This window comes from Coloeus monedula (genome assembly GCF_965178545.1).
Source record: "Coloeus monedula genome assembly, chromosome: 1".
Classification (NCBI taxonomy): domain Eukaryota; kingdom Metazoa; phylum Chordata; class Aves; order Passeriformes; family Corvidae; genus Coloeus; species Coloeus monedula.
Genome location: NC_138781.1, coordinates 160,853,669 through 160,867,598, shown reverse-complemented (window position 1 = coordinate 160,867,598; position 13,930 = coordinate 160,853,669). Strand labels below are relative to the sequence as shown.

Below are 13,930 nucleotides of genomic sequence, written 5' to 3'. Positions count from 1 at the left end.
CCTTTGCTTCCACAGGCAGCTCGCAGAGCACCCCCCCCCACCAATTCATCTGAACCCTGAGCCAGAAAAAGACTCTGACAAATAATGCCCAGTGCAGAAGTGCTGGTCAGTCCTGTGGTACAGGGATTGTCACTGACAGAGAAGCTTGTCCCACTCCAGCAGTGCCCAGGACCAGGAGAGAGAGCAGAAATAAATGTGCCTAAAACCTGGACAGCACCTGCCCTGAGCACTAAGGGAAGGGGACACCTGGGGCCAGACTGGCACCTGCAGGGACCTGGCAGCAAGACAACAGTGCCTGAAAACATGGCTCACCAAGGCAGGGGAGCCACACTGAACTCTAATATTATGTATTAAAAGCTCCAGAGACAGAGTACTGAAAGACAAGTCAGACATTCCTACTTGGGCACAGCTCAGGGCACTGAGGTAAGGGGGAAACGACCAAACACAGGGTTCAAAGGATGGTTGTCCTCAGTTCTGAATAAGAGAGAGGTGGAAAAGGGGCTGAGAGGCAGCAAAAAGAGCTGAGAGTGGGGCCCAAAAGAGGCTCTGGGGGGCAGAGGATGGCATGCAGGCTTTTTCTTCTCTGCAGCACAAGCACACATCCATTCTGGTTTGTGACCAGTGCAAAGGGAGCAACAAACTCATTGCAAGAGGACAGAAGTTGTCACTGTTGACACCAGTACAACTAAATGCTCATCATTCCCAGCCACAGGCTCTGAGGATGGAGCACACACCAGCTCCTCCTGACGCCAAGTGGTCCACCTGCCAGGAGAGCAGACAACTGCAGCTTTGGAAGAGGCAGGGTGATCCCAGGCCTTGGCTTTACAGAGAGACAATTATAAGATGAAGGTCAGAGAAAGCCAGGGAGAATGTACAACTTCAGTTCTCCTTCTCAGCTGGACTAATGGGTTGCATATGCCTTCCTACCTGGAGAGAGGATTCCCACTGAAGTCTGCGATTTCCAGGGATTTGCAGAATTTGATGCTTTCAGGAATTTCTGGAATGTCTGGAAAAAATAGGTGAAAGAACAAAAGAGGCTTGAGAAAATGGGACAGCAGGTAGTGGTGACAGCTTAAGACATGGTAAGACAACCCCACTGTCACAGCTCAGGACCTCTGAGGGATTGCTCCAAAGGGTGAGGAAAGGCCCTGCTTCTCCCGAGCACGAGGGCACAGGGAGTACTGCAGGGCTTGGGCACCTGCTCCTGCCCAGCTCCAGCCTTACCATTGCGGGAGATGTCCAGCTCCACCAGCTGCATGAAGTTGGCCACCTCAGGGGGAAGCCTCTGGATCTCATTGTCACTCAGGCCCAGCTTGCGCAGGTTCAGAAGCCGGAAAAAAGGCTGTGACAGAAGCAACACAACTGGGTCAGCAGCAGTTCTGGGGGAAACCCATTTCCTCATCTCAGGAGAAGCCTGAGCGCCCACCCCTGAGACACCTGCGTGTTCCCACCACCCCCATCCCAGCCAGGCCCTCATGGGGCAGTCACTGTAGGAATCAGAATCCCCATGAAAGGGTGAGGGTGAAAGAAAAAAGGTATAAATTAGTTTAGCTTGATCATTCATTTAGCATGTTACCCCACTGCTACCCTCCCTCCTGTCTAGGATACAAACTAAACACTCCTTGTTTCCTACAGCAACAGTTCAGCTCAGGCTCTGAGCTCCAGCACCATGGGGACGTCACTCTGCTCGCAGCAGACACTTGAGTTTGTGAGTCAGCTCCAGAAGAGCCAACAGTGGAGAAACACAAGGAGACTCCCAGTCCAAAGTGCTGCCCCTGCTTTGCACACATCTGCTGTACTGGATGCTTGGTCAGGACATCGGTGGCAGGTCCCCACGCCATCAGGGACAGCATTTGTGCCCCTTGTGCTGGGTGGAAAAGGCGCAGGTGAGCTGTCAGCACAGCCCCAAGTAACACAGAACTAGAGAAGGCACAAAAATTCTTTTCCAGAAACACCATAGCCATAGGAATGGTGACTGGAAAGGCCCTCACAACACTCAGCTTTTTCACACACCCCTTGGTGCTCCCAAAAGTCCATCAGCTGCAAATGGCAAATTCCAGGACCCATCAATCACTCCTCCAAGACACCACCAGCCCCAGCAAGTTTACTAAACACAACGTAATTATCAACTGACCAAATACTGCAGCTGATTCTAACCACTGCCAGAGGTCAGATCCTGGACAGGATGGGAACCAGGGCTGGGGTGTTTGCTGCATTTCCTGGATTGTTTCGGAGTACTGGGAATAACAAACAACAATGCAGGGCCACTGCAGAAAATATTCAGAAGTGACCGAGAACAAACTCAGGTCTCTACAGTGACATGCAGAGGCCATTTCTAAATTACATCACCCTGTGTTTGTCCAAGGCAGAGGCAGGGAGGGGGTCACAGCAGCACAGGAGAGGCAATCCTGGGATTATTCATAGGTCGCCAAACACGGCCAAAGTCGGGGCTACTCGTGCAGCACACACTGAGAGGGATCAAACCAGAGGAAGCTCTGAACCTCCCTCCTCAGGTGCCTTTCCAGGTGTCCACCTGCACAAGAGCTGCTGGGACAGACCTCCCCAGGAACACCTGCAGGGCACCTTCAGGTGTGGGCCACCTTCAGGAGCCCCAGAACACTGCCGAAAATGAGAGCACAGAGCAGGCAAGGGAGGGGAGTGGGTGAAAAGGTGGAGCAAACATAACCTTGAGAAGGTGCACAGATCACACGTGAGCTGCTCCCCGCTCCCGCCGTGACAACCATGAGGTCTGGTAGTGTAACTGGAGGAGTTTCTGCACAGATCCAAACCTCTGCAGTTTCCAGGTCCCAGTCAGGACACACTGCTGGGCACAAGTGTGTGTCTGAGGTACACCACACCACAGCACAGCCCCTGCTGCCCTGGCGCTGTCTGGCTCCCACAGCACTCTGCACAGGGGAAGTGAGCAGGGATGAACAGCACTGATAGGAAATTCACACTTCTGATGTCCTAAAGGACCATAATAATTGTATAATGAGTAAATAAATTTTAAAAATAACTCCTCCCATCACTGACTCTGTTTAACTCTGTTTATCTAATGCAGACCAGCTCGGTGAAAAGGAAGTGGGTGAAAGTCTAAATAACAACAAAGGTTCAGGGGAGCAGGAGTTTAGAGACTTGATTTGCTATTGTTTCCTAGAGCCTTCTCCTAATTTTAGAATGCAAGGAAATTCCAGGCAAGACATCGTGCTGACCTGCCAGAGTCTGCACACTGGAAAATAACCACAGGGACTGAACATCCACAGTCCAGTCTGAAGCACTTCTGCTTCAGGGTTCAGGTAGCCTCCGAATACATATTCACACTTGTAAACAACATTTGGAGTAAACGGGAATAAACCCAGGCTGTTATGTGGTGCAGCAGGCCCCAGCTTCCTCTTTTTTCTTAAAAAGAAAATAAAAAGGTTTCTAAATCCCCTAGCACTGCCAGAGCTGGGCACAGCCCACGTGCAGAACTGCAGGAGGATGGACACAAGTGCTACGTCCCACTTGGCAGAATCAGTTACACTGGACCTGAATAAAATATTTACGTGCAACAAAAAATAAAATCAGCCAACAGCCATCAGTGGCAGCCAGAAAAAACAAATGTGAGAATTACAGTGTTTTCATGCTCAAAGTCAGGTTTTACATTTGCCAAAAAAAGATGGCAAGAGGATGTGACCAAGAGCTGCAAACGCTGTCTCTGACACGAATTTCCATGTCATTTCCAGCTCAGTATTCTGTAAGCTGAGGACTTCAACTCAGCCCAAAGCAAAGGCTGCACAGGAGATTCACTTGTGATGCTTGAAAATGAGAACAAATTAATTTAAAAATTGTTACTAGAACTAAGAGGGAAACCTTGAGTAGGCATCTCTGGAGACTGGTAATTATCGCTCTTGCTAATCAAAGTTCACCCCAATTCCCAGAGCTGACAAAGCAAACCCTTGGACCAAGCACTGCACTGAACATCTCCAGTAAAGAGAAACTCCCCCAAATTCAGCGTTTTCTGATTTATAAAATAAAATACCACCAAATCTGCCTGACCTAGATCCTTCAGTGTCCAAACTGGACTCAGAGTAGATTAAAAATAGAAGTTTGAAGAAGAAAAAAAGGTAAGCCCAATCTCTCCCTGTTTCCTGGCAGCCCAGAAGCCCAAAGCCCACATGGACCAGCACAGAAATTTTCCAGCGCACAGGAATCCAGAATCAGCTCAGGAAGATTCCAGCACATGGGAATCCAGCAGCTCTGAGTGTGATGGAAGTTATCACGAACAAAAAAAAGCTCAAGATCAGGGGTACTGATGTAATAGTAGCTGAGTGTAACTCGGGGTAAAAGCCTTTGCAAATCAGGGTGCATTACAAAGATATTCACTGTTGAAGCATGGGAGTATTCACAGGGTAGATAAGGTAGAAAACAGCTACAGAACTGTCCTACAATTAAAATTCAGGGACATAAACTTTAACAATACCCAGAGCAGAGCAACCACAGTGCAACCAACTGGAAATACATTAAATAGTCATTAATTAGGGACAGGTATAAAGAGTTTGTAAAAAACCATATGCCAAAAGATAAGAAATGCTCCACAAAATGACAACAATGCAGAAAAAGGCAGAAAGCTGTGAAATCCAGGCTCTGAAGTAGGTTTTCAGATGTAACATCCTCCCTCAGCAGCCCATTGAGAACCAAATGCAGGAAAACACATTCAAGGGGTTTTGCTAAGTTCTGAAACAAAATTCAGTTTCTTCAATCTTTAAAAAATATGAAAAAAGGCAACCTAGACCCACGGATTTTCCAGTTAAAAGGGACTGAAATATAATCTGATAAAATATCCTTCCAGTCCTTTGTATATCACCTTCACCACAGACCCCTGAAATAATTCATGTTGGAAGGTACTTGGGAGATCGCCAGTCCAACCTCCTGCTCAAGACAGGATCAGGATGAGGCCAGAGCAGGTTGCCCAGGCCTTTGTCTGGTCAAACCTTCAATCATGGGAGACGGCCCAAAACTCCTCTGGGCCCCTGGCTCCACCAAATAACTACCCTCACAGGGGAGCCACATGGCTCCAGTGGTTCACAGGCCTCTGCAGGAACAAATAAAACCCCTCAAACATCCCCTGTTGCTGCTGCCAGTCAAATACTGAGTGTGGCCAGTATCACCCATGGAAGGGAACCAGCAGAATTTGGGGAGCCCTTCATGAGCCAAACCCTGCCCAGTGACACCCCACAATCACTACAGGTTCACAAGTCACATTGCTTCCCTCTACAAACCTGTCTCTTCCTTTCTGCATACTGTCCTTGTCACAGAGTGGCTTTTTTTTTTTCCTTTAACTGGAGAATGGAGACATTTGACACTGGGTTTTCACTGCTGAACCCTGTTTTGACTGGAAGCTATGTGATGGCAGTTTTGGGATGCCAAACCATAGAAAGGTTTGGGTAGAAAGGGACCTTTAAGACCACCCAGTCCCACTTCCTGCCATGGGTAGGGACAACTTCCACTAGACCTGGTTGCTCCAAGCCCTGTCCAACCTGGCCTGGAACACTTCCAGGGATGAGGCATTGACTGCTTCTCTGGGCAACTGGTGCCAGGGCCTCCCCACCCTCACAGGGAAGGATTCCTTCCCAATATCCCATCTAGTCCTGCCCTCTGGCAGTGGGAAGACATTCCCCCTTGTCCTGTCCCCCTCCAAGCCTTTGTCCAAGTCCCTCTCCAGCTTTCCTGGACCCCCTGTAGGTACTGAAAGCCTGCAATGAGGTCTCCCCAGAGCCTTCCCTTCTCCCGGCTGAACAATCCCAAGTCACTCAGCCTTTCAGCACTGGAGAGGTGCTCCAGCCCTCTAATCATCTCTGTGGCCTCCTCTGGACTCATTCCAACTGGCTGATCTATGCAGGAGTGAGAAAGGATGAAAGTCCCGTGCAATTATTAGTGAGCCTCTTGATTCAGAGGCTGCATTTGGTGTCAGTTTATGAAAGAAAAATACCCAGTGGTCACAGCAGGACCACACTGGGACAGTCAAAACTATCCCCGAAATGTCCCCTTCCAAGCAAGACCCTGGAGCAGCCAAGCAGAGCCACCCCGGCCATACTGCGCTCACCCGCGGTGGTGAGGTCAGGCCTGCCCGAGAACATTCCCACACAGCACACTGTGGCTGGATTTGAGGTTACCCAGAGACACAGTAACAGGCTCAGCCGGTTTATGGAAACAAGACACACCGGTAGCAGCAAACACAGGCTCCACTGGCAGATTCACCTTTGGCTCCTGCTGAGGAGCTGGAACACCTGGGCAGTGGGGCAGCCCAGAGCCTCAGGCACTGATTGCTGATCCCAGACACAATTCTCCCTGATAACACAAGTATGCCCAACGCCCACTGGCAGAGCTTTTTCAGCCAGCAAGAGGCACAAGCATCAAAGTCCCTGACCCTGGGGAGCTCAGGAATTACGAGGTGTGCCTGTGCTTCAGCCAGGTCAGGGCACAGCTCCAGGTCCACAGGAAAGCAGAGCGCTCCCAGAAGGAAGGAGATGCCCACCTAAATCAGGAATGAGCTTCTGCCCTCACCCCAGCGTGTCCTGATGGGTCACCAGCAGCATGAACGGGTGGCACTGGAGGAGGCATTGGCCAACATTAGTAGAAAGAGATGACCCACTTCTGAGCAGGGACAACAGGACCCCTGCACCCCTTCCTCACTCATTGCATGAGGAAACAACTGTCCTGCTCCAAACCTGGCTGCACCAGCCACCTCCTGCCCTGCCCGAGAGAACCACACCTGTCCTCACACAGCCTGCAGTAGCACCAGGCAGGCATCCCAGGCCCTGCAGACACCAGCACAGAGCTGCCAGGCATGCCCAGAAAGCAGGGGATGTTCCGGAGAGCCGACAGCTTCAAAGGCACAGGAGGACGAAGGACACAGACTGCCAAGTACAGCAGCTCCCTCCAAAAGGCAATCTGTACCACAGACATGGGTCCAGCAGACCCACGGAGGGTTGAGATTGGAAGGGACCTGTTAAGACCAGGTAGTCCAAGCTCTGCCCAGAGAAAGGTCAGCTATAGCACATCACCCAGGGCAGTATGTGCATACACAGCAATGTCATGTGACGTACATACACAGCAGTCACACATATGCATATACACAGCAGTAACACGTGACACGTATCTACACAGCAGAATCTCAAAGGGCCTTCTAAGCCCATCCTCTGTCTTTAAGGAACCACCTGGAGCAAGTTCCATCCCCTCTGCCACGACCAAGCCTTCAAGTTGTGTTTCTCCAGCTGATGTGACATGTCTGTGTTCATGTTCATGAAGCTTCCAGCAATAGTGCTGAGGCTGCAGCAGAGCCCCAGGACATGAACAAAGGGTTGCTGGAGCTCTTAGGTGATCTAAGAGAACCACAGTGTCCAGTGATGCTAGGAATTCAGACACCACCCACATGTCTCCCTCCTGCTGCAGCGTGATGCTTGGCAGAGCCTTGGTCCGCCCCTGCTCACTTACTCAGTCAGACCAAGAGGTGGAAAATGAAAAAAAGGAGAAAGGACAATGGATAAAAGGCTCAGGACAAACCCTCTGAGCCACCACTCAGTTATGCTGTTTCCCAGAAATGGCAAAATCCCAAGGGCAGGCCCGGAAAGGCAACCATTCCCCAGCCAGGATTAGGGACAGAGAGGCAGCCTGGCTCAGGGTCACCACAGCCACCCCCAGGCTGGTACAGTGGGCTGGTGGAGCTGGTCCTGCTGCTCAGGCAGGAGGGGTGAATGGGTTGCAGTCCTGGAACAACCCATGCAGACTGATGGTGCATGGCAGGGTCAGGGAGACAGATCCACCAGACCCACCGAGCCTCCCACATAGACTGCTGTGTCTGCAACCTGCAGCAACCACGGAGCCCTATGCCCACCCACTGTGCACACAATGGCAACCCAAACCCCTGTGTGCTACAGCTCCCGTCCCACCTGCAGGAGATGCATCTTCACTGCCAAGGAAAGAGAGAAAGTGTTTGCGTGCTGAGCCTGGGACCTGGAAAACACCAAGTGTCCGGATGCAGACTGATCCCCCTCCCAGGTCAGCATCATTACTCTTTTCCAAACCTTTGTTTTCCTGAGGCTATAAAAAAAGGGTTTCTGGCCTACCCAAGCTTCCAGCTCTCCCCTTCACCTGGTGCCTAATCTCATAATGCCAGGGGAAGGGAACAAGGACATGGGGGCCCTTGTTCCCCAGCATCACCTTGTGCTCTGTCTGGAGGGCCAGCCCCCATGTTCCCACCTGCACCTGGAGGAGAGCCATCTCCATGTGTTAGAGGGAGAGAGGAGGACAGACAGACACCTGGGCTCCTCTACCAGTTTCCGTGGAGAGGAAGCCATGCTGTCCTCAGCACAGACAGCTCGTGGAGCTGCCTTGGCCCCAGGACCCCTCCTGCCGACAGCAGGCAAGAAGGGGGTGGCTGCCCAATGCCACCACAGGCCCTGGGGACATTCTTTCCCTCAGCCAAGCAGGCTTTAGGCAGGTTTCAGTGCAACACCTCAGAATCTCTGCAGGTGAGAAACAGCAGTGCTACTGGAGGGGAGCAGGACACATGTCAGGGGAAGAGGAGTCAGGCACCAGCTTAACCACAGAGTCACAACCACCTGACACTCAGGCCAATGGCTCTGAAACCAGGCAGTGACAATTTCTACAGCTGGAGATCAGGAACGGGGTCTACATCTCAAACACAATCTTTACTCTGGAATAGGACAGAGACTTCCTGCTTCTGCAGCCAAAACTGCCACAGCGTTCCCAGCTTTGTTGCCCAAATAGCAGGGCTTGGACACCTCCTCTTCCTCAAAAACAATGTGTGACAACCCAGGTTGCCCCGAGACACTAGCCCTGAGCCAGCAGTGTTGGCAGCAACCAAGCACCCCAGCAGTGCCTGCTATGTGACAACTCCTCCAACACGAGCTCTGCTCCAGAGCAGAGGTTTTGCCAACCCTTCCAGCCATGGAAGTGCCCATGCTAAAGTCCTCCTCAGCCTCCTCACCTCTCATTTCTCTTCAGAGAATTTCAAGTCCAACTGTCCAGCCCTGCTGGAACAGTCCCTGACTCCAGCAGGACAGCACATGTTTAATTAAAGGCAGGATCAGACTGTGCAGCAGGAAAATAATTACAATTCTCCTTGTGATTCACAAGCAACAGGGCCTGGTTCCCATGCCACCTTGGGCTGGGCTCCTAGTTAAGTTCTGTGTTTGTCACCAGGCAGGATGAATGCATGGGATCCTGCACTGCAGGTCGGAGGTGTCTGTCCATCCATCTGTCCATCTGCCAGTGCAACACAGCAGCTCCCCAAATGCTGACAGCAAAACCAGCTCATGTATTTGAGCCTTGTGTTTCATTCCCATTTTCCTGGTTAAAGAGGGGCTTGACATCTTAAGACCTGCCCCTGGAGGAAACAGAGACTGCTGCGTGCTCCACAGCTGGGCACTGGGACATTCGAGCACACGTGTCTGCCTTGCCTGTCTCAGACCTACAGGCAGGTGAAGTGTGAAGGGACCTGGGGCCCCTCCTCTCACACGTGTGCTGAGAGATCTGTGACACCCGTGCCAGTGGCATTGTCTCTGGGGAAAGCCAGCCTGGGATAGAGTCAGGAGGAGCTGGAAGCAGCAAAGCAAAGCAAAACATCCAGGAGCTGATCAGCTCTAAGGTTAAACCCAGAACTTCCAAGTCACTGTGCTCAAAGCCAGCATGGCACAGGTGAGGCCACAGAACCAGAAAGACCTGTATCCCACGGCTGGGCAGCACAGGCAGGACGCCAGCTCCAGAGGCTGCACAGCTCCCTCAGCAGAGCAGGACTCAGTCCACTTCCAGCAGAGCCCAATTCCTCTAGGCAGCACCAGGGCAGCAAACTCAAGAGACACCTTTCCCGACAGAGAGAAACCAGGAAGGCAATGGTTATTCCCAGAATAGCTTAATTCAAGAATAATCACCAAAATCTGATCAGGATAACTGAGTTAACAAGAGCAGAGGTCAAACAAGCAATCACACTGCTGAGAGGTGGGAATATCAGTTTGGAGCTCCAGCAGAGCGGCTGCTACCGAGCCCCAGGGGCAACCCTGGTGCCAGAGGGAGGGCACCACAACCACCATCCAGGTGCCAGTCACCCGGGGACTTGGTCTGACCCACCTCAGCAGGTGTGGGACAACACCTCAGGCAGTGGATACAGACCACCTGTCCCCCCAGCACCGGATCTTCCCAGCTGTCTCCCACTCCAGAAGTGTTTCCTTCTCCACTCCTCACAGTATTTGCCAGATCCTGAACTAGCTCCAGGCTAGTGAACTTCTCTGGCCACAAGCACATGGTCACCAACACCTGAAAGGAGGCAATTCAGACAAGAGACACTGCTGACATGCCAGCCACACTCAGGTCTGCAGTCAGACCCAGAGCAGAGAGCACGGGGAGAGGAGACACTCCTTGCCTGCCCACAGGAGGAGAGGCACGAAGGGGCCCAGCGAGGCGGGGCAGGGGCGCTGAGGGCAGCGAACAGGACTAGCCCCACATACTCCCACACACACTGGAGCCAGGAGGAGACCAGTGGCCAGCAGACTGCTCCTGCCAGCCGGACACAGCCCTCCCCACAGCCCTCCCCATGCAGACCAGCGGATTTCCGACTATTTAACCCCGTATCAGGCCCTGAGGAATGCACTGCTAATATATAAAAGCACTTAAGTGTTGGGAATACATTCCAGCACAGACAAAGCAAGCTGTCTCCGAGCCAAAGGCTCAGCAGCTGCTGCTTCTTAGGCACTGAAGCAGGACTGAGGAATGCTGTCCCCTTCAGAGGGGCCAGGGCAGCAACTGCTGCCCAGCACACAGCGAGGACACAACTAGGAGCAGGGAGGAATCTCTGGTCCAGGTGAAACAACAAACCAACCCAGGCCCCCAGAAAGGCAATCCCGAGCCAGAATTAAATCAAGACACCACAATTAGCATCCCATTGCTTCGAAGGCCTGGGAAGTGATCGATGCTCTCAGACCGATCTTCAACACGAGGCAGCAGTAGACTATGGCTGTGTGAGGAGAGGGGCCCCGACCACAATTACAGCCTCCACCTTGGTCCGTGCGGTGGGATGGGGCAAGTCAGAAGGACCAGAAGTCCCTGCAGCAGGCTCAGGGCATTCAGGGGCGTTTTCCATTGAAGTACTGGAATATATGAAATAATCATGGCATTTAGTGCTATGGTTAGTTGACAAAATGGTGTTCAGTCAAAGGCAAGATTCGATCTTGAAGGTCTTTTCCAACCTCAATGATTCTGTGATTCTACTGCAAAAGCATTAATCTGGAGAGACCTGTGGAGATATTTCATGGGAGAGCATCCTGGGTACAGGTGAAGCAGCCAAATCCAGCACACCACAAGTACTACCCAAGGACCTCTGCCCCTTTCTGATTTGCCCTACAGTTTAGGACTTCTCACCCAGGCCCCTCCCTGGCATACCAGCACCTCAGGAATCACCTTCTCCTGTTCAGCCAAAGGACACCATCTACTTCTAAACCATCTTCTCAGCAAAGGGTCAACTTGCAGTTACAGAAAGTAATTGACTGATCTGTAATGCCACAGCTATTAGCAAAGGGAACAATGCCAAAAGTTGTACTATACAATAACCTGTTGAAATTGTTTCCAATCCGGATTGTGTTTTCCTGAGGCAGAAATCATAAGTAAGTTTATCCAGCACAGGGAGGCACCATAAAACAACCAAAAAACCCCAACAAACCAGGTCTAACCCTGATACCAGGAATCCGAGTCAAGGCAATAAGACCAAGACCGGTAACTGGTGCAAAGTAGGGGACTCAGTGGCAGACTGTACCCTTGGGGTGCAGGAAAGCACATCTGGGGGACTGGAGAAGTCTTGAAGAAGAGTTAAGTGTCCCTGAGTGGAAGGACACAGACCCAAACATCTCCTCTGAGCAGGAAGAGCACAAGGAAGGAGGTGCTGGAGCAGCTCCCAGGGAAACAGTCCAGACACAGACCAGTAAATGCCCTGAACCAGGAATAGAACAAGGAGTTGGAGCCCATAGAGATGCTGTGATGCCACATCCCCTGCTCAGCACAGAGCATCCTTTCCATCCATCACACTCCCACCACTGCCTCAGCCAAGTTCCTGCCAGGGAGATGGCAAAACAGTGTTCCAAAATGCAGGAAACACACAGAACACGTCAGAGGAGACCTGAAGAGGTTAACCCAGCCCTGCCTCTACCTCCAACCATCAATGAATGAATTAACCCTTCCTGGCAGACACTCAGCAGCATCCAAAGGGAACTGGAGACATGTGTGAGGTGCAGGCAGGGCCTCTGCAATGTCACATTCAGGCTTCAGAGACAGTGTCGGGAGCACCAGCAAGGCTTAGGCAACTGACACAGGGAACCATCAGCAAGCAACAGCAGGAACCCCAAAGGGGCCAACCAAGCTGGCAGTGATGCACCCACAGACAGGGCAGGTGTTAAATCACCCAACAGAGAGCTACAGAGAGGTTTATAACAACCTGGGAAAGACTGAGCAGGAGCTTCCACCGCTGACCTCCCCACAAGTACCACACCAGTGCCAAGGAAGGTCTGGTGAGAGGCAGAGCCATTCCAACCACGGCCACCTGAATTTTCATGAACTTTTTACGCCACTAAAGCTCTCTGCTGCCCAGCTGCCTCTGTACCTTGCTATTCCACGCACCTGAACCTCCTCCAAGAGCCAAGCTGCTGGGGAGACCCAGGCTGGACAGCACACCCACGCCTGTCCCACACAGAGCTGAACACACCTCGGAGCTCAGGGAAGTGAATATTAACAGTCACTTCCCATTCACAGACCCCAAGCGTAAAATCCATCTGCGCGCCACTCTCCTGTTCCCTGTTTGTGTATCCAAGAATTGTATGTCCAGGAGTTTTATCAGCTCTTTTCTCCGTGACTGAGCCTTTATTTGGCTGCTGCCACCCCCAGCATAGATCCCACACCTCCGCTGTCACCATGGGAGGATGCAGGGGACATGGCCTACGCTTATTCTAACTTCTGGGCAGCAGCAATCCAGAACACATGGCTTTTGGAGAGACAAACACATCCAGCTGTCCCATTAACCCACAGGGTTCCTGAGCTCCTCCAAAGCATGGAGAGCCATGCCAGCTCTGCACACCAGTCTCACAACCAGCAAGCGAAACCAGTTTGTTGGCTGGTTTTGCTAAACAAATGAAGCTGTAGCTTTGACACAGCCTGGGATGGAAAGAAGCACATCCAGAGCAAGAGGAGGTGCCCTCTGCACATCAAGCCTTGACAGGCTCCAAGGCTGGCTCCATACAGTGAGCCATGGAGGATTCCCGGCTCCCTGACTTTCTTAGGGAAGAGCTATTAGTACAGAGAGATTAAAAGGAGAAGCTTTACTCTTCCATGGAAGTAAATAAAACCCAAGGTCCTCCTTACAGCCCTCAGATGCCAGGAAATTAAAAGCTGCTCTTAATTAGCTTTGTGAGGCCCCATTTTGCTTTGGGAAAGCAGCAACCATGGCCTTGAGCTTCACCCTGGTGCAGTGGGATCCTGGCTCCGGACATAGGACATGGATGCTCTCGCCCCAGGCCACAGCAGCCAAACAGGAGGAACTGCTGAAACCCAGCCAGTTTCAAAGGGCCTTGCCATGATGCAAACAGCAACAAGCCCAAACAGGGAAGGACCTGCCCTGGACAGAAATGGGCTCCTCTCCTCAGTGTCCGTCTCCCACAGTTTCCAGTGCAAGTGGTTATCAGCTCACTGAGCAGCGGGAAGAGTGTTTTCTGCACGGGGCTCAGTTTGTCATGACAGCTGTAGTGAGGAAAAAGCAAAGCAGTGGAACTGCAGCCCCTACATTTGAAATGCCGGGGGCTTCCCTCTTCAGCACCACTGCTAAAGCTCTTGGGACCACAGCCAGCCCTTGGGTTTCCTCTCTGTGCTGCCCACAGCCTGCCCACAGCCT

At 51.9% G+C, this 13,930-nt stretch overlaps 1 protein-coding gene across 29 annotated transcripts in view; it reads right to left on the bottom strand.

The window, feature by feature from the left end:
- Positions 1 to 13,930, bottom strand: part of SCRIB (scribble planar cell polarity protein) — a 97,678-nt gene that overhangs the window by 78,432 nt on the left and 5,316 nt on the right. For all 29 annotated transcript variants that reach the window (XM_082291445.1, XM_082291471.1, XM_082291450.1 and 26 more), the window contains exons 2-3: positions 1,225 to 1,342; positions 928 to 1,006 (exon numbers count right to left, since the gene is read on the bottom strand). In XM_082291445.1, coding sequence (XP_082147571.1) covers positions 928 to 1,006; positions 1,225 to 1,342 — 197 coding nt within the window. The remainder of the gene's footprint in view (positions 1 to 927; positions 1,007 to 1,224; positions 1,343 to 13,930) is intronic.